This window comes from Molossus molossus, unplaced genomic scaffold, assembly GCF_014108415.1.
Source record: "Molossus molossus isolate mMolMol1 unplaced genomic scaffold, mMolMol1.p scaffold_m16_p_12, whole genome shotgun sequence".
Taxonomy (NCBI): Eukaryota; Metazoa; Chordata; class Mammalia; order Chiroptera; family Molossidae; genus Molossus; species Molossus molossus.
This window is the reverse complement of record NW_023425347.1, coordinates 93,003,017-93,022,407: the sequence shown is the minus strand read 5'-3', so window position 1 is coordinate 93,022,407 and position 19,391 is coordinate 93,003,017. Positions and strand designations below refer to the sequence as shown.

Sequence of the window (19,391 nt, the reverse complement as noted above, 5' to 3'; positions counted from 1 at the left end):
AGGTGGAGATGGAGGTGGAGAAGGAATAGAGAGGACGGGATGGAGGTGAAGATGGAGGTGGAGAAGGAATAGAGAGGACGGGATGGAGGTGGAGATTGGATATAGTTGGGAAGACTAATAGTGAATTCTAGAGGACAAGCCTAAGAAGCTGTGGGTTGTGGGGATAGAGTGCTGTTCTTACTCGAAGGAAGGGGAAGAAAGAAGGAAGGGGAGAGGGTGATAGTGATCGGGGTGCATCCATAAGATGTTAGGGTCTCCTCGGTGTCGGCAGCTCTCCGACTCCTGCACTCAGAGCCCCGCAGTGGGCGAGATGCAGAGGGACGGTTTTCTAGGACACACGGTTGACTGAGGACTCTCTTGATGGGCAGAGTGTGTGTAGCCTGGGCTGTCCGTGCTGACATTAGCGGCTCTGCTGTGTCATCGTCCATACAGCTGAAATCTGTTGTTGTCTTAGGAGCTTGATTAACTGTACATATTGCTAACACCTGCTCAGAAATATAACGAGGGACGGGAACACAGCTCCCAATCAGGGTCTGTGTGGGTGGTGTGCGTGACTTGGGTGCAGATCTCAGAATGGGGACGTGTGTGCACACAGATGTGTGTGTGTGTGTGTGTGTGTGTGTTGGGGGGGCACCTGTGCTGTGCAAAGGACCCTGGCCTGCATTGTATAACCTGGGTGCCAGTCCAGTCTCTGCCATCGACTCACAGTGTGACCACAGGTAAATCTGTCCCCTTCTCTGACCTCAGTTGGCCTACCTGTCAATGGAAGTTCTGATCCAGGCCTGTGCAATAGAAATACAATGCAGGCCACATGCGTAATTGTAAGTTTCCCAATAACCACATGGAGAACAGTTTCAAAGGTGAAATTAATTTTAATAATATATTTATTAAGTTCAAGATAGCCCAAATGTCATTTCAACGGGTAACAGATGTGAAATATTAATAACATAGTCAACATTCGTTTTGCGGTTGTCCTTGAGATTCGGTGTACTTTAAACTCACGGCGCACGTGGACTGGGAAGGGCGTTTTGAGTTCTCAGCCGCCACCGCGGTAGGTGACCACTGCACTGAACAGGGCCAGGCCAGGGCATCTTCCGCTCTCCTCACTGAACTGTGAGTGCCCCGAAGCAGAGACCACATTTTACCCTCCCAGCCACTAGCAAGGAACCTCCAAGGAAGAATGTTAGTAAATAATATTGCTAATAAATGCCGCGGACGTGTATTGGGTGCAGTTTTAAAACACTTTCGGGTGCCACTTCATTGCATCCTCACAGGTACCCCTCAATTTCATTTTGCAGATAAGGAAACTGAGGTTCAGAGAGGTTCAGTAACATGCCCAGGCTCACGCAGTGGTAAGGGGTACAGCTGGTCTTGGAGCCCTGTGTAGTTGAGTTTAGAACCCACATTTTTTTTTCAGCCTTGTCAAAACAAGGCCACCAAAAATTTGGTTGCCTCCCCCCCTCAAAAAAAATGAGAGAGAGAGAGAGAGAATACAGAGCCCACACTTTAAACCATTGTCCTAGACTACCTCCCTGTATTACAAATAGTATTTGCTAAAACTACTACACTGTCTCTCAGGCTTACTATGGACCAGGCACCTTGTAAGCATCATCTTGTGTACTTCCCAAAGCAATCCTATACAGAAGGTTCTAGGTGCCTGCTTCCTGCTCAGTGAACGTAAGGAAGAATGAATGAGTGATTTTGAAAGTGCCCTTGCCTAGTTCGGAGCCTCTAGGGTGCTTGGGGGTGTACTCACACCTGCATGCATGCCACACTGAGCAGTGCCGGAGCTGTATGCCAAACTCTAATTGGCATGGTCCCTTAATCTCTGTGGCAAACGAGTTAAGTAGAGCCACCCCACAGGGGCAGTTCTCAAGGGAGCTGCATTCAAGGTGTCCACGGAAGTTGAGAGGTGCCAGGTGAAGGCGTGTTCCTGGTGGCTAAAATGTGTACTTAGGGCTCGGGCGCCAATAGGTATGAGCTCCTTCCCTGTTTCCAAGGATCTAGGTGGCACAGTTCCATGCTTGAGTTTCGGCTCTTGAGCTGCGGTGCTTGGGTTCAAATCCTGACTCCATGAACCCAGGCAAGCTGCTTTACCTCCTAACTTTTCTCATCTGTAAAATGGGCATACAGACACCCACCTCACAGACTGATGGTGAGGACTAAATGCATTCGCACAGGTAAGGGCTCACTGGCTCCTGCTGTTGCATCCAGGTTTTCACTCAGTCCCGCTCTGGAAAAGTTAAATTGTAGAATCGGCAACTTCTGGGTAATTGAAATGTTCTGATGTATCCACCCCCCTCCCTCGGAATTCCTACCCCACTTACCATCTGTTTCATCCCATCTTACACTTAATTACAATTCTCTGCCTATTGTTCTCCCATTGTTTCCTGTTTATCTGCGGCCCCTGCTGACAGCACGTGGCGCTGCCGGAATGAATGAAGGTTCCTACCTGGCCTCCTTCCCTAGACCTTAAAATAGATTCGCCAGGCGGCTGCCGCCCCCGCCAGACGGAGCGTCTCCTCGCTGGTCGGTTTCATCCCTGGGCGCCTACCGCAGGCACCTGGCACCACGCTCCGCACCTAGAAGGTGTCAGGAAATGTTTGTGGAATTTAATTAAACGTAACGGGGGTGAAAACCCCGGGCTGGGAGGAAAAGCCCACGCTTCTTCATTTTCTCTGCTCGCCCACTGCGCAGGAGGACCCAAGGCTGGATAAGCCAGAACCGACAGGTTCCCAAGCTGAGTCCTAAGCCTGTAGCCCTTGTGCTGCCCACTGCGGGGGTTGGGGAAGGAACAGGAGGACCAGGAAGGATATGGAATTCCTTTTGTGCGGATTAGCTGGTTCTTTCAATGTCTGCAGAGCATGATTCCCATTTCATAAACTGGGGAACTGAGGCTCACAGTGTGGGCAGCTTGCCCAAGGACATGGAGGTGGTGGGGACGTAGCTGGGACGTGGACCCAGGAGTGCCCGATGGCTCCGTGGGCCCGTTCCAGTGCCCACGGCGCCTGGAGCACTGGCTTTGGCAGAGCAGCCAGGGGCAGCTGGTGGGAGGAGGGACCAACCACAATAAGGGAGCTTGCAGAATAAAAGGATCCCAGGGTCTGTCAAAGGCATCTACTGCTCTCCCCCGGGTCTAAGCGATCAGTGTCTCTAGCCTCGATTCTGTTTCCAGTCTCCTCAAAATGCAACTCGGATCATGTCACTGCTCTCGCTTAAAATCGTCAGTGGCTCCCCACTGCTCTGAGGACAAAGAAGATACGCTCGGGCACAGTGGTGTGCTGGTAAACCCACTCTCTGGGGCCAGAACAGGGGAAGGAACACACAAGCCAGAAAGCCCTGATCTGTGGCTGTGGCCGATTTCCATGGCGTAAAGATGCCCACGGTGGCCCATTTCAAGCTAGTAGTGGTTTAACAACTGGTTCCCAAAATTCCTGAGAATGTCACAATAGGCTTTCACGAGCCAGTAGGAACCTGGGCCAGTGAGTGGTGACCCACCATCAGCTGTCCTGTTCAGTGCCCTGCACATCTCCCCATCCACACTGGGCACCACACTGCCCTGGCTCCTTGAATTGCCTGCCTCCATCCCCGTGCCCTGGGCCAACCAGCCCCAGGCTTTGGCACATGCCGTTCCTGCCAGCTGTCATGCTTGTCCCGCACACGCTGCTTCCTTGGGTCACGGCACAGTGTCACTTCTTCAGGCTTGGGCAGGGCCCCTTTACACTGTCACGCCTCCCGATACCTGGTACACTTAGCACGTTAACTGTGTGACCTATTGATTCCGGCTGTCATACCCATCAGGCTGCGAGCTCCGCAAGGCAGGGCCCTCTCTGTGTGCCCAGCAGGGACATCATTCTCGAGTTGGTTGATGACAGTGGCACCCTCTGGAGTTGAGCACCCATTGCCCCCCACCCCTGCCCAGCACTCAGTCTGAGACCTGGCCCATTGTAGGTGAGCGGTGCATTCTTCCGGAATCTTCCAGTTAAGCCTTTCCCTTTTGTGCTTCCCTTTTGGGTAGCTCCTCCTACCTCCATCGAAGTGGTGGCTGCTGACACGCCAGCCCCCTTCAACCGCTACCAAGCCCAGAACTTCACGCTCGTCTGCATCGTGTCTGGAGGGAAACCAGCGCCCATGGTGAGTACCCCTGGAGTTCCCAGTCCCTCCTCAGCCCCTGCTGGACGACCCGCCAAACCTCGGTGTGGCTTGTTCAGCTGTAGGGGTTACCATGGTACCCACTCCGAAAAGAAGGAGAGAGGGTGTGGTCTGCAGAAGTCAACTGCCCCATCTGCCTTGGTCTGACCCTGCCCACTCAGCTGACCTGCCCAGGCATCTATGTGTCACTCTTGCTTCCCATCTCCCAGCGCTAGGAACCCCCACTTCTGCTGGACCCTGGGATCCTAGAACTGCACAGTGGGAGTGGTTTTTAGGGGAGACCAGCCTCGTGCTCACCCCAGTTACTAAGCAGGATGCAGGCACATGAGGCCCGGAGAGGGGAAGGGACATCTCCAGAGTCACCCACAGTGGTCATGATGGAACGGGGACTCCATGAAGCTCCTCTACACCTTAGGGTTCCATGGAGACATACTGAGAACCTGCAGGCTGTGTGCTCCCTGGGCCCTTCCAACGTTGACCTTGTATAGCACTTTCCTGACCCAGAGAGTTCCTAGGATCAGTGAGGGGTCAATAGGTAGGGTTAGAGTTCAAGATGGGGAGGCCAGACATTCCAGACTCTGACTGTCTCACAGGCATGGTCCAGTGGGGTCACCTGGGGACCCAGGCCAGCTCACCCAGCTGCCCAGGACAGGGCAGTAAACAGGTGCAGAAAGACCCAAGACAGGGCAGTGGGCAGGTGAGCAGAGGCCCAGGTGGGGCAGTGGGCAGGTGTGCAGAGGCCCAGGTGGGGCAGTGGGCAGGTGAGCAGAGGCCCAGGTGGGGCAGTGGGCAGGGGTGCAGAGGCCCAGGTGGGGCAGTGGGCAGGGGTGCAGAGGCCCAGGTGGGGCAGTGGGCAGGGGTGCAGAGGCCCAGGTGGGGCAGTGGGCAGGTGTGCAGAGGCCCAGGTGGGGCAGTGGGCAGGTGAGCAGAGGCCCAGGTGGGGCAGTGGGCAGGTGTGCAGAGGCCCAGGTGGGGCAGTGGGCAGGTGTGCAGAGGCTCAGGTGGGGCACTATTTAGGTGTTCAGAAAAGAGCCTCTGGTGAGGCCCATCCCCCTCCGCCCACACCTGTATGCCCAAGGAGACAGCTGAATAGGCACCTTCAAAGCCATTATTGGTGGGAGCAGTTCATGGCTCCAAGTTTTCCTCCTTTGGAGCCCATACGGAGGTCTGGCCTCCCTAAAATCAAGGAAGCTGGTCTTTTTCCCCAAAGAAAAACTCCTTTTCCAAAGGGCCCAAAGAAAGTTTCCTCACAGCCCTGGGGCTGTGGAGAAAACCCCCTCCCCCAGCCTGCCTGCCTCTGCCATCTAAGACAAGGCAATAAAACTTTCAAAAGTATGTAGTGAAAAACATATATACATATATATAGCTGATCCTCATCTCCCAACATTCTAGGCATCTTAGTTTGCCAGGTCAGAATTTGAAAAAAATCTTTGATATAAATTACAAATGTGCTTTTGAAGCACTTTTCAAAAAAAGAAAGGAAGAAAGAAAGAAAAACCTCCAAAGCAGGCTATTATGTGCATACGAGGTTCTTCTTCACTGGTGCTGTAAACTGACAGATTCCCAGCGCTGCGCATTCGGTGCCCACCCCCGCACCTCTGCCAGCCCCGCCTCCCCCGCCTCTGCCAGCCCCGCCTCCCCCGCACCTCTGCCAGCCCCGCCTCCCCCACACCTCTGCCAGCCCCGCCTCCTCCGCCTCTGCCAGCCCCGCCTCCCCCGCCTCTGCCAGCCCCGCCTCCCCCGCGCCTCTGCCAGCCCCGCCTCCCCCGCCTCTGCCAGCCCCGCCTCCCCCGCGTACCCTCCTCCCTGGCCCCATCCTTGCCCTCCCCCACCCGCACCGGAGGCCTGAGAGCTGCTTCCCTTCACGCTCCCTGTCTTCCATCTATTTATTTATCTGATTTATTAAAAATACACCCAATCCCCACACGCCTCTGGGTGCCTGTACCAAAATAAAAAGACAGCAAATTAAATTAAATGCCGCCTCTCTAAACTCGAATTCCTCACTAGAAGAGAAGCCAGAAGACAGCAGCTCTCCCCGCTCCCAGCTCCCGCCCACACACGCACCTGTGTCCTGCCTCGTCTCCAAAACCTGCACAGCGATCCTGTCCTCATTCTTCTGACGTCTCATGTAATCCCAGCCCCCTGCGTTTCTCTCTCATTCACCTGCTCTCCCCAGGTGGCACGGGCCACCGCTCGGAGCCCAGGTGGCTGCCAGGCTGTGTCCAGGGCCCTGCTGAGGGCTCACTGTTTCTAGGATCCCACAGCTCAGGAAGTGGGTGCAATTCCCCCTACAACTTAGGAGCAATGAGGCTCACCAGCCGGTGAGTGGTGGAGATGGGCTGAGCTCCGCCACCAGGGCCTGCGGGTCCTCACTGAACCCAGCTGACTCAGTCTGGGGGTGCTGGACGGAAATGAACACCAGAAAGAGGAGGCTCCTGCAGCCATATCCTCTGAGAGCCTGTTGGGAGGTCCAGGGCACTGGCACTAAATCTTTCCCATACCCTCCTTGGAATTTCAGGTTTATTTCAAAAGAGATGGGGAGCCCATCGAGGCAGTACCCCTGTCAGAGCCTCCCGCCGCAAGCTCCGGCCCCCTCCAGGACAGCAGGCCCTTCCGCAGCCTCCTGCACCGTGACCTGGATGACACCAAGGTGCAGCGGTCACTGTCCCTAATGGACACTGAGAACCGGGGTGGCCATCCCTACACGGAGCGCCCCTCCCGCGGCCTGACCCCAGATCCCAGCACCCTCCTCCAGCCCACCACCGAGAACATCCCCGAGACGGTGGTGAGCCGAGAGTTCCCCCGCTGGGTCCACAGCTCCGAGCCTGTCTACTTCCTGCGACACAGCCACACCCCGGGCAGTGATGGCACGGTGGAGGTGCGAGCCCTGCTCACCTGGACGCTCAACCCGCAGATCGACAATGAAGCCCTCTTCAGCTGTGAGGTCAAGCATCCAGCACTGTCCATGCCCATGCAGGCAGAGGTCACGCTGGGTAAGGCTTGGCGGGTGCCCTTCTGGAGGCCCCTTGCAGAGGGAGCAGGTGGGAAGCCTTGGGCTGCTGGCCAGCGTGGAGATAGGAAGGAGAGGGAGCAAACTGGAGTCAGGGTCAGGCGCAGTGTCTGGGTTTTCAAGGAGGTTTGCTGAGCTGGATGGGAGAACTTGGGAGATTCCAGGGAGACCAGGGGAGTTTGCTGGGTAGGCTCGGGAACCCAAGAGGTCGTGGGAGTTTGGTCCATCAGGATCAAGAATATGCATCAGCGATAGAAGACATGGGAGGGTTTTGCCCTGGCTGGCGTGGCTCAGTTGGTTGAGCATCATCCCTTGCACTGAAAAGTCTCCACTTCAATTCCAATCAGGGCACATGCCCAGCTTGCTGGTTCTGTCCTTGGTTGGGGTGCATACAGGAGGCAACTAATGGATGGATGTTTCTCTTTCATATCGATGTTTCTGTCTCTTGCTCCCTCTCCCTTCTTCTCTCTCTAAAACCAATAGAAACATTTTAAAAATGGAAGGTTTTCAATATTGAAAATGGAACATGGAAAGCACAGGGAGGTTTGCTGGATCCGGCTCGGGTTGGGGTCAGGAACACAGGACATGGGAAGACACCACTCTGGCTTACACTTTCAAGTACAATGACAACCCTGTCATCTGTGGGGATGTGGGAGGTGGGCACAACCAGGAAACTGGACCAGGGCCAGCTCAGCCTGAGAACCTGCCTCCTCTTTCCACAAAGAGGCACCCTGAGCAGTTCCCTGAGATCTGACACCTCCCCCTTATACATCTCCTCCCAGCTGAGTCACGGCAGAGAGAGGGGACATGTGGAATCCTCTCTACCAGAAATACCGGAGACCCTCAAGCCAGTTTTTGCACTGACCGGGGGCTGGGTGGGGAGATGGGCACACTGACCCTGCCCTGGTTCTCTCTGCTGAACCCCTTTGGGCCTGCAGCACCCAGAAGCTCTTCCTGGAACCCGCGATGCCTGGGCATGTCCTCTGTGTCTCCTGCAGGGGTGGGGACTGCATAGAGCCAGACCCTCGGGACCGAGGACAGATAGCAATGACTGATGAGGGTCAGGACGGGACCCTATGTTAAAGGGTCCAAAGGGCTTCTCTTTTTCAGCTGATCCGCCAGGAAATCCAGCACCAACGCCACACCAAACACCACCAGGAACATTTGCAAGGATTACCTCATTTATTCCTCACAAGTAGAAATGTACTATGAGCTCCATTTTAGGGATGAGCAAAACTGAGGCTCATGTTGGAAGAGTCCCTGAGTCACCAGCTTGTAAGTAGCAGAGCTAGGATTTCAAGCCAGTTCTAGTGGTGTTTTCTTCACTTCCCACGGTGCCAACCACTGAACACACCAGCCCTGGAGCAGACACCCTTGGCTGGCTATGGCCTTAGTTCCCTGAATCAATGGCCTTTGATTCCCGCAGGCCACCTGCCCAGACAGAAAGTAATAATTAAGGCTAACGTCTACTGAACACCTACTGTAAACCACAGACTGTTGCTTGTCTCCTATTAATGCAATCAGTAACTCAATTACCCAATCGGTAATCCTCATGATAACTCACTGAGGCGCTAGTATCATCCCATATCACAGATGAGGTAACTGAGCCCCAGGGAGGTGAAATAAGCTGCCAGAGGTAACTTGGAGAGGATTCAAAGGCAGGCAGTGTGCCCTGTCACTGTGCATCCTCATAGCATCCATTTGTCGTGAGCACCAGCCTCCCATCCCCACCCCCGGGTACCATTCGCTCATGACTCCATGGAGACTTCATGAGCACTGGCTATGGCCAGGCCCCGTGCTAGGTGCTGGGTCCCTCTCAACCCAGAGCCAGCCCTCCCACCTCCCTCCACCCCTCGCTCTGGACCCTCCAGCCTTCTCGTGTGCCTTCTGGCTCATCCTCAAGACTCAGTCCGCTCTCAGGCTGGGAGGCAGAGCAGCCTCATCCCTTTGTCCGGCGGCTTCGCCCGTGAAAGCTACCACCTGCCTCTCTTGGCCAAGCGCTGGCTTCCCATGGGACGGTCCCTGTCCACCCCAACCAAGAATGACAAAAGGGAGACCAGACAAGGATTCAAAGCTACTGGAAGATGAGCTTCAGCCCATATCTTCTAGTGACAGGGTGCTGTCAGCCGCCGGTCCCACCCCTCCACTCCGCCACCCCAAGCCAGCAGGACGTGTGTGCACACCAGGGAGGTGGGGAGAGGGACACAGCAGGGCCACCATGGTGAAGAGGCCAAATAGGGTGGGTGAGTAAAGAGACCCCTGGGCTGGCGCCCAGTCCTACCTCAGCTGCTGTCAGCTGGTGAGATCTCAGGCCTCAGGTCTCTGCGCCTCAGTTTTCTGAGCTGTTGAATGGAGGCAGCAAGAGTAACCTCATAAAGGTTTGGAGCATGTGCCCGGGGCCAGGCTCTGTGGAAAATGCTTTCCCACCGTATCTCCTTGCTACTGGGCAGGGACTCCACGAGGCAGTGAGATGCTATCATTATTCACATTTTATAAGTGAGGGGACCGGGCTTAGGGTAACTCCCCGTAGGTCACCCGGCCAGGTCTGTGTGAACCCAGAGCCCATGTTCTTAACCACTGTGTTCTGCAGTCTGCCTGGTGGGGCTGTGGTGAGAACCAGTGGAAAGTGGTGTGAGCCGGAGGGGTCCTGAGTGAGAGTGTGCACCGCACACAATCAGGGCACCTACACTGGGGCGTGGGAGTGGGACGGGGGTGGACAAGATGACCTTGGGCACAGAATCTGATAAGTACTTTGAAGATCAGGCCGTGAGGGTCAGGGCTTGTCTCCCCATGATGGCCCTTTGCCATCCCCTCTGCCCGGGGTGCGCTCCCCTACTCAGATGCTGCTCCTCCCCCAAGAAGTCAGATGCCCACCTGGGTCCTAGAACCCATCTCGGTAGATGAAAACTACATTCTTCCCACTGAGCAAACCAGAACCCTGGGGTCACCCACTTTCCCCGCTCTTATCTTACATCCCACATCCAAGCCATCACCAAGCCCTGGCAACTCAACCAGAATATGTCCTACGTCTACCACTTCTCATGGTTTCCTCTCTGACCACCCAACCAGGGCACCATCGGTCCGTGCCTAGATGATTACAGCAGCCTGCAGACTGATCCTTCTGCTTTCCCATGTGACCTCTTCCATTCTTCACCCCGATTGATCCATCTAAACCGTAAACCAGATCATGAATCACATGCACACCTACCCCAAGCCCTCGAAAGGTAGACAAATAGGTTGATAGAACAGAATGGAGTCCAGAAATAGACCCTCATATATAGATTCAATTGATTTTTGACAAAGGACCCTGGGATGTTCAATGGGGATAGAGAAGTCTTTTTAACAAATGACCCTGGATCGACTGGACAGAAATGAGGAAGAAATGAACCTGGACCCTTATCTCGCATACACACAGCTTTAATTTGAGATGAATCTTAGACCTCACTGTAAAACCCTCCTAGAACAAAACATAGAAATATGCTTTTGTGATACTGGGGTAGGCGAGGACTTCTTAAAGAGGTCACAGCAAGCACTGAATGAAACACTGAAAATTGGTCAGTTGGACTTAAAATTCAAATCTTCTGCTCATAAGAAGACAAACTTTAAGACAATAAAAAGGCAAACCATAAACTGAGAGAAAATACTGCAACTGCAGATATATGATGAAAGATTTGTATCCAGACTATATAAATAATTACAGATTAATAATAACAAGGCTACTCAACTATGTTTAAAAAGAAGATCTACAAATGACCAATAAGTATTTAGAAAGGTGCATAACATCAGTAGTCATCAGGGAAATGAAGGCTACAACCTCACTGAGTTACCATTTCACAACCACCAGAATGGCTAAAATTGAAGAGATTGACAATACCAAAAGTTGGCACAGGCACAGAACAACAGAACCCTCATCCATTGCTGGTGGGAGTATAAAATAGTACTACTGCTCAGAAAACTGGCAGCTTCTTAACAAAGGTAGATATACCCCTACACTACAATCCACTCATTTTACTCCTAAGTATTTACCCTGGAGAATCAAAAACATACATCCGCAAAGATTCGAACACGAATGTTCACATCAGCTTTATCCATAACAACAACTGTGAGAAAGGCATATATCCATAATTAGGAAAATCGGTGAAAGAATTTTGGTATATTTTTACAATGAACTAATTATCGATACAAATTAATGAACTCCTGTTACACGCAACAATGTGGATGGAACCCAAAACATGCAGAGTGAAAGAAGCCAGCAAAGAGTACATACTGCAAGATTCCATTTATATGAACTTCTAGAACATAAAACAAGTCTCTGGTGATATAAATCAAAGCAGTGTTTACCTATGGAGAGTGGAAATTGACTGAAAGGAGGCATAAGTGAACCTCCTGGAGGGATTGGGGTGCTCTGGAGTTGGATGGGGATGGTAGTTGCACAGACTTTCCTATTTATTAAGATTCATCAGATTGTGTACTTAAGAACAGTGTGTTCGCCATGTGACTGCTGTCACATTTAAAACCAGATCCCAGTGGTGCTCATCTCTCGCTCCCCTCTGCCCAATCTGCTCCAGCCACAGGGTCCTCCTTACTCTTCGTTGAGTACGTCCAGCTCAGATCCACCTCTGTGACTTTGCACTGGCTTTCCTTTCTGCTTAGAAAATCTCGCCCTGATATTCTCCATCCCTCCTTCATTCAGGTCTCTGCTCAAATCTTCTCCTCAAATCTTCTACCCTATCTCAAACAGCCTCTTCCTCCTGGCCCCACCAACTCCTTACCTTGCTTTGCTTTCTGGCATCAGATTTATTTTTGTCTACAAGTATATTGTATATTTCCTTATTTCTTGGATTCCCCCACTGGAATTTAAATTGTGTAGGGACAAGATTTTTACCTGCTATGTTCACATGATACAGGGCTCAGAATAATCCCTAACATATTACTTAATAAGCACTTGTTTAATAATGGTTAATTAATACTTTTCTGGATTGTGAAGATTAAATAAGGTAATGCATAGAAAGTGCTTAGCATAGTGACAAAGTAATAGAAGCTACTGTTGCCATTCATCATTGTATCCTCAACATTGCCCTGCATAATGATCGGCATAGATTGGGTATACAATGAAGGACTAGATGGAGAGCAGATGAATGAATAGGTTAGTGAGTAGACTGGTATGTTTATGGGTAGGATGGAATGAGATGATGGAATGATGGAAGGATGGATGGTTTGATGGGATGAGATGATGGAAGGATGGATGGTTTGATGGGATGAGATGATGGAAGGATGGAAGGATGGATGGTTTGATGGGATGAGATGATGGAAGGATGGATGGTTTGATGAGATGAGATGATGGAAGGATGGATGGTTTGATGGGATGAGATGATGGAAGGATGGAAGGATGGATGGTTTGATGGGATGAGATGATGGAAGGATGGAAGGATGGATGGATGGATGGGATGAGATGATGGAATGATGGATGGGATGAGATGATGGAAGGATGGATGGATGGGATGAGATGATGGAAGGATGGATGGATGGATAAATGTATCAATGGATGAGTGGGTGGGTGGGTAAGTGATGGTCCTAGTGAACCCGCCGCACTCCTGGGGGAAGCCGAGAGACTCCTCCGTGAGCTCTCACAAGTCTGTCCTTGCAGCAAAATGCTCAGGAGCAGTGGAGGGCAGCTTACATAACTACAGTCTCTTGCATTTCCCTGAGCAGAAGCACACCACCGTACATTGCACGTTACTGTCTCTCCCCCGTTGTCATTTCAGAGCAACTCCTCCAATAAGGTGGTAGCCTACTCTCCCCATTTACAGGTGAGAAAACTGAGGCCCAAGAAGCTGAATTGACTCATGCAGCCAGAGAGTGGAAGGCTGGGCCTCAGTCCTGGGTCTCCGAGCCCCCTTCTCTCTGTATGTCCGGGACTGAGAGGGGTGAAAGCCTGGGGGCTGAGAACATTCCTTCGGGTACTCTCAGCGTGTGTTCTAGGAGCAGGCAGGGGGCCGGGTGGACAGCCAGCAGCTGCCAGTGGGTTTCAGGATGCTGGTGGAAGTACACGGGTAATCGCGACCAGCCTGGCCATCTGCTGCAAGGGCCCTTGTTGGTCAGCAGCTGCTAGGATGGAGCTTAGAGAAGTGAAGGCAGCAGACCCCCGCCTGCTCCGCTCTGTCCCTCAGGGTCTGCTCCATAGGAGCCTCCAGGAACCTCAGCTCAGGCCTCAGGGGCAGGGGTCTGGCTACTCAGTGGAAGAAGGTATCAGCTCTCCTTCTCCACCCCTGGGCTCCTGGCTTCCCTCTGAAGACATGCATGGCACTAAGTCCTGTTTCTGCCACTTCCTTGTGTGTGACACTGGGCAAGCCACTGCCCTCCGTAGGGCCAGTTTTATAGCCTGCACAGGGGCTTTATGGTAACCTGCCTCTCAGCACCAGAAGGGGGGTGACAGTCCTGTAGTGCATGTTAGACACCTGATAAATGTCACGTCCCTCTCCTCTTGGGATCTGCATGCTCAGGCCCAAGCCCGAAGGAGGTAGATGGGGCTGTTAGAAAACAGGGTGGTGAGGAATCTGACCCAGAAGAGGAACCTTGTCCTCCAGGGGCTCACCCAGGGGTGCCCTCCCGAGCCCTCTGCTGGCTGCAGCTGGACCGGCAAGACAGAAAGGGACAGAACAGCCCAGGGCCACACTGCCTGCCCTACGCTGTGCTCCCCCCTACAGACCACCCACACGGAGCCTGAGTGTTATTAAAGAAGGCGGGAAAGTGACTTGGGCCCCCTAAGCCTTGTCTCCTTTTGGGGACAATCACAAAAGGTCAGGAGGTTAAATGAGATCATGCTTCATGCGCCCCTGACAAAGGTCACCCTCGACCCTCCCCCTCCTGACATTCCTGACATCCGGGTGATGGATGGACACTGGCTGTCATCACTGCTCCCGTTTTGCGCTTAGGGAAAGCGACTGGTCCTAGGCACACAGAATAGAGCAGAACCTGCTCTCCGACTCCCGGCCAGGACCCCTCTCTTGCTCTGGGGACGCAACGCGGAAACGAGCATCGCGTCCCTGCCCCCCTCCGCCTCAGAGCAGGCCCCGCTCTTCACACCGAGGCTCCCGCCGGCTCCAGGTGGCACTTCAGATGTCTTGCTTGTGATTTAATTAATAGTCCTTTGGTCTCCTTCTCAGAGAATGAAGTTGGCAGGGCCTGGGAGACCACCCACATCTGCCAGCTGCCCTGATTTCTGCTCCAAGAGTCTGAGAGGGAAGGAGAGGCGAGGGGAGCAGGCAGGGCAGATGGAGGAGGACCCAGGCCAGCCCCGAGACCTGGGGACAGCTTTTCTCCTCTGCTAATCCTGGAAGGTGTCCACAGAGAGTGGCTCAGAGCCTGGCACTTTGATCAAAACCCTAAGGCCTTCCTCCAGCCCAAGAGGCTCTATAAAATCTGTCCCAGCCCCCACCCCACTGCCCCCTGACCTCCGGCCTCGGTGCTATGCCTTGGCCTCCGCCTGGGACCCTCCCCATGAGCTACACATCTCAGCTGAAATGTCACCGCCTTCGAAGAGACACTGACCACCACTCCCCCGTGGTCTGCTTCTGTGCACAGTGCTACACTTCCTGATGGCTTCTTGTCCACGTACTTGTTTGCGTTCAGACGTCTCCCCGGCGACATTGCAGGCTCCGGTCAGCAGGCACTGGGTTGGCTCGCCACTGTGTCTCAGCCCTGCCCCAGCGCCTGGCACGTGGTTGGCTCAATGATGACTTGTTGAAAGAAGGAATGAGTGAGTTAATGATTCTGGGGGAAGGAGGCCTGGCCTGAAAGTGAGGACATGTGGAAAACGGGCTCTGTGGTGACCCCCTTGTTACCCATGGGCCTCGGTTTCCTAGTCTAACACCTGAGGGGATGAACCCAGCGATCCCGGTGGCTCGTCCATCCGACGTCGTCTGTTCACAGGATAGCAATGCCCTTGGGCGTCTTGTCTCCCCGGCTCAGAGATGTAAGGGGGCTTTGAAGAAGGATTAAGGAAGAGAAGGATGTAAGGGAGGACAGAGACCCAAGGGAAAGTGATTCCCCCGCACCTCGTCCACCGAGGGCAGAGACCATGCTCTGTACACCGTTGAATCCCCAGGTCCCAGCTGGAGCCTGGTTCATTGCAGGTGCTGGGGGAATGTGTGTGAATGAACACAGGCAGGCGGAATGAATGAATGAATGAATGAACCAATGAACGAACGAACCAATGAATGAATGAACCAATGAACGAACGAACCAATGAATGAATGAACCAATGAATGAACGAACCAATGAATGAATGGGCATCCTGGCACTGGACTGGACTTTCTGTTCCATTTCCCCTGCCCCTCCTTTCCTTGCCCAGTCTCCCCTCCCCCATACGTACATATATACCTCTCTGACCTGCCCTTCCTCTTTCTACAGTTGCCCCCAAAGGACCCAAAATCATGATGACTCCCAGCAGAGCCCGGGTCGGGGACACAGTGAGAATTCTGGTCCATGGATTTCAGGTTGGCCTCTCTCTGAGCACTGGGAGGGTGGCGAGCGTGAGAGGGGCCCCGCTAGGCATTGGCATCCCTGGCAGCATGCTCGGGGACCCTCCCCTGACCTCCAGCCCAGCCAGCGGGCCTCAGTCTGCTAATCTGTGTGGTGGCAAAATTGGTGTCGAGGAGAAATGGCAAGAGGTAGCTGCCTGTTCGCTTTCCCGTCTAGAACGCGGAGTAGACATTCCTGGTGGACATGGACCTTCTTTCCAGCCCTGGAGTCCTTTTCCGCCTGCTGCTCCAGGGAGCCCCCCAACCCATCAGATGAGGACGTGTCGCTGGGCCTGGCCAGGCCATGGCTCTGACCCCTTCCCGCTCAGGTAAGGTGGCTCCCCCGGTGACAGGCTCTCCCCTGCTCTGGCCCGCAGAACGAGGTCTTCCCAGAGCCCATGTTCACGTGGACGCGGGTCGGGAGCCGCCTGCTGGACGGCAGCACCGAGTTCGACGGGAAGGAGCTGGTGCTGGAGCGGGTTCCCGCCGAGCTCAACGGCTCCATGTACCGCTGCACAGCCCAGAACCCGCTGGGCTCCACCGACACCCACACCCGGCTCATCGTGTTCGGTACGCTGCACCCCACGGGGGCCGGGAGGGGCGGGCCCTGGCTGACACTGCCCCGAGGAGGAGGGAGCGGAAAGGGCCCGCGTCCCTTAAATTTGCCCTGAGATGGTGCCTCATGGTGGGGGGTGGGGGGGCACTGGAGTTCAGCAGGGCAAACCAGAGTTCTGTGGGTTCAAATCCCAGGCCCAGCACTGAGCAGCTGGGCAGCCTCGGGCAAACGACTCCGCGTCCCTCCACTTCCCCATCTGTGCGTCAGGGCTGACTTTCAGCCCGCAGAGGTGCGGACGCACTGACAGATGGCGGACAGGGCGTTCCTTCCCTGCATCCCGCAGCCACTCACTCCGGTTCTCTTTCCCCCCGCCCACAGAAAACCCAAACGTGCCGAGAGGAACGGAGGAACGTGGTGAGTTTCCACCCCTGGAGCTTCTTGCTGCAACGTGTGATTTCCGAGGCTCCAGGAAGCTCTGGTCCCCAAACCTCCGAGTTGCCTACCCTTGCCCCCCCCTCCAGTCCCAGGCAGGAGACTGTCCTCTAGGTCACAGAGTCTGGGTCAGAGACAGTCAGGAGTGGGCACAGAGACCATGAAGGGGGCTCTGCACCCCAAAACAGCGGCAAGGATTTCCAGTGACTAAGTGCGTCACCAGCACCTGTCTGGTGTTTCCAACTCAGCACTCCGCTGCCCTGGCCCCAAGGAGACGTGCCCAGCACTGACCGCGGGGTTGTGTTCTGGGGCCCCGGACACTCTGTAGGGCAGTTGGGAGCACAGATAGATGGCTCTGTGGGGACCCCCATACTGTCCTCTCCAGGCTTCCCCCCTAACCTGGGAACACCCCGAGGGACCCAGACACTGCCCCAGGCTCACCAGCCCTCCTGTTCCCACACTGGGCCCATCTCACCATTCACAGTGGAGGCCCCAGACCCGGTCCCTGCTGGAGGGTCCTGGTGACCACCAGGGAGCCTGACCTCAAGCCAGCAGGCCCGGGCGAGGAAGGGGTCACACGAGGCGGCACTGGTGGCGGAGCTGGCCTCTTGCCATCCCAGGCTGCACACCCCCCGGGCCGTCGGAAAGCCACACGGGGGTCCGCAGGCTCTGACCCGCCCCCTGCTCCCCACAGGTTCCGCTTCTGGCCCTGCTGGCGTCCGGCTCCCCTTGGTGCTCGTCCTGACAGTGGTCCTGGAGCTGACGTGAAGGCCCCACCGGCCCCACCACCCCCTCCGGCGCTGACACCCTGCGGTCGCTTTTCATTTTTTTTCTAAACTATTTCCAGTCTTGTTCTTAGTCTCTTTCGGTCTGTGTCTTGGCTTCTTCAGTCGGTTTAATTAAAACAAACAGAACGATTTTCCCCACCTGGGTGTGCGGCTCTGTGTTCTTCATTTGTTCTGTGGCCACTGGGCACCACCTGGCATCTGCCATCCGGACGGGCACTGGGGCCGAGGAGGTGACGAAGGGCGCGGGGTGGAGACGCACCTCATCGTCTCGCCCAAGTCCTTACAGCCACCTGCGGGGAGTGGCAGAGACCCTCGGGAAAGGGACGGTTCCTCAGGGCCAAGCGCACCGGTCAGCTGCTGCCACAGTGATGCTGCAGAACAAACCGACCCCATCTCCGTGGCCTGCAACAGCGAGCGGGTCTGACCACGTTCCGGGGCAGGAGGAATGGTAAAGCCGACCCAGCCTGGGCTCAGTGGGCACCTCTGCCCCAGGTGACCAGTCGCTGGGCAGACTCCAGGCTGTGGGTTGGGCTCAGGTCTCCTCTGGGGATGTTTGCTCTGGGGCCCCGGCTAAAGGGGCTGTGATCCTCTAAGGGTAGCAGCAGATGTGGAGGAAAAACCCAAACGATGAACCCACCCTTGAAGCCTCTGCCCAAAGCAGGTCCAAGGCCAAGACCACCCTCAAGCGAGGTCACATGTAAGTCAGGGTGGAGGTTGCCGAGCTTCTACTCAGCCACTGGATCCCCGATGCCATTTCGTATTAGCTCTGAGGGAAAGGTGAGTCGTTGGGAGGGGTGGGGTTGGCCTCGGAGCTGTGGCCACGACGGAGGCCACCAGGGAGAGCCCGTGGAATACCGTTATGTGCGGATGGGACGGAGTTGGCTACGCTGCAGGGGCTCACACATTCGCACGGTAAAATGTCGCTTTTGGCTGCGAAAAGCCAAGGCGGACCAGGCCGTCCTCACTCGCCTCGTGGCTGCACCAGCTGGGACCTGTGGCGTAGAGTCTTCTCCGGGGCAGGCAAAAGGAGAGTCGTGGGATCACGGCAGCGGGCAGAGCACGGCCACCCCAGAGATGGCCACGTCTCATCCCAGAACTGTGAACAGGCGACCTCACGTGGCAAAGTCGATGTCGCTGCTGTGATTCATTTCGGGATGTTGAGACGGGGAGATGGTTCTGGATCATCTGTGTGAGCCTGATGTGATCACAAGGGGCCTTATAAAGGGGGGGGGGCGAGAAACAATAGACAGATGGGGTGGTGGGCGGAGGGGCCCCCAGCCAAGGAAGGCAGGCCGCCTCCAGACGCTGAGCGAGGCCGGGAAACGGACCCTGCCCTGGAGCCCCCGGAGGAACCGGCCCTGCCGCACGTCAGCACCATGGGTTCATTTCAGACCTCTGACCTCCGGGACTCCAAGGAAACACACGTGCACTGGTTTAAGTCACTGACTTTGTGGTGATTCCTTACAGCAACGACAGGAAACTCATACAATGACACAGAACATAAAAAATTTTTTTTTCCTTTTCCTTTACTAATTCTTAGGGAGAGAGGGAGGGAGAGAGAGAGAACCATCAATGAGAGAGAACATCAACTGGCCACCTCCTGCATGCCCCCCACTGGGGATCGGGCCCACAACCTGGGCATGTGCCCTGACCGGGAATCGAACCAGCGACCTCTTGGTGCATGGGTCAACACTTAATCACTGAGCCACACTGGCTGGGCTGACACAGGACATTTTTAGGGGCCAAGCCTAGTGGTAACATAGATCACCTCCGCCCACGTCCCATGACCAGAAGTAGGCACATGGCCCCTACCTAACTGCAAGGGAGGCTGGAAACCAAGTCGTCCCGTGTGCCCCGGTGAACACAGCGCACGGTGTCCGCCCTGGAGAGGCACAGGCCGGAGTAGCCAGGGGCGGGAGGGCTGGGAGGAA

General features: G+C 54.9%; 1 protein-coding gene across 1 annotated transcript in view; it reads left to right on the top strand.

Annotated features, from left to right (window-relative positions):
• The window catches only part of IGSF21 (immunoglobin superfamily member 21), a 173,328-nt gene extending 155,781 nt beyond the window's left edge, over window positions 1-17,547 (top strand). The window contains exons 5-10 of the mRNA XM_036256833.1: window positions 4,019-4,134; window positions 6,671-7,145; window positions 15,575-15,660; window positions 16,062-16,254; window positions 16,619-16,654; window positions 17,367-17,547. Of these exons, the coding sequence (XP_036112726.1) occupies window positions 4,019-4,134; window positions 6,671-7,145; window positions 15,575-15,660; window positions 16,062-16,254; window positions 16,619-16,654; window positions 17,367-17,440 (980 nt within the window). The 3' untranslated portion in view covers window positions 17,441-17,547. The remainder of the gene's footprint in view (window positions 1-4,018; window positions 4,135-6,670; window positions 7,146-15,574; window positions 15,661-16,061; window positions 16,255-16,618; window positions 16,655-17,366) is intronic.
• The last annotated feature ends 1,844 nt before the right edge of the window (window positions 17,548-19,391 follow it).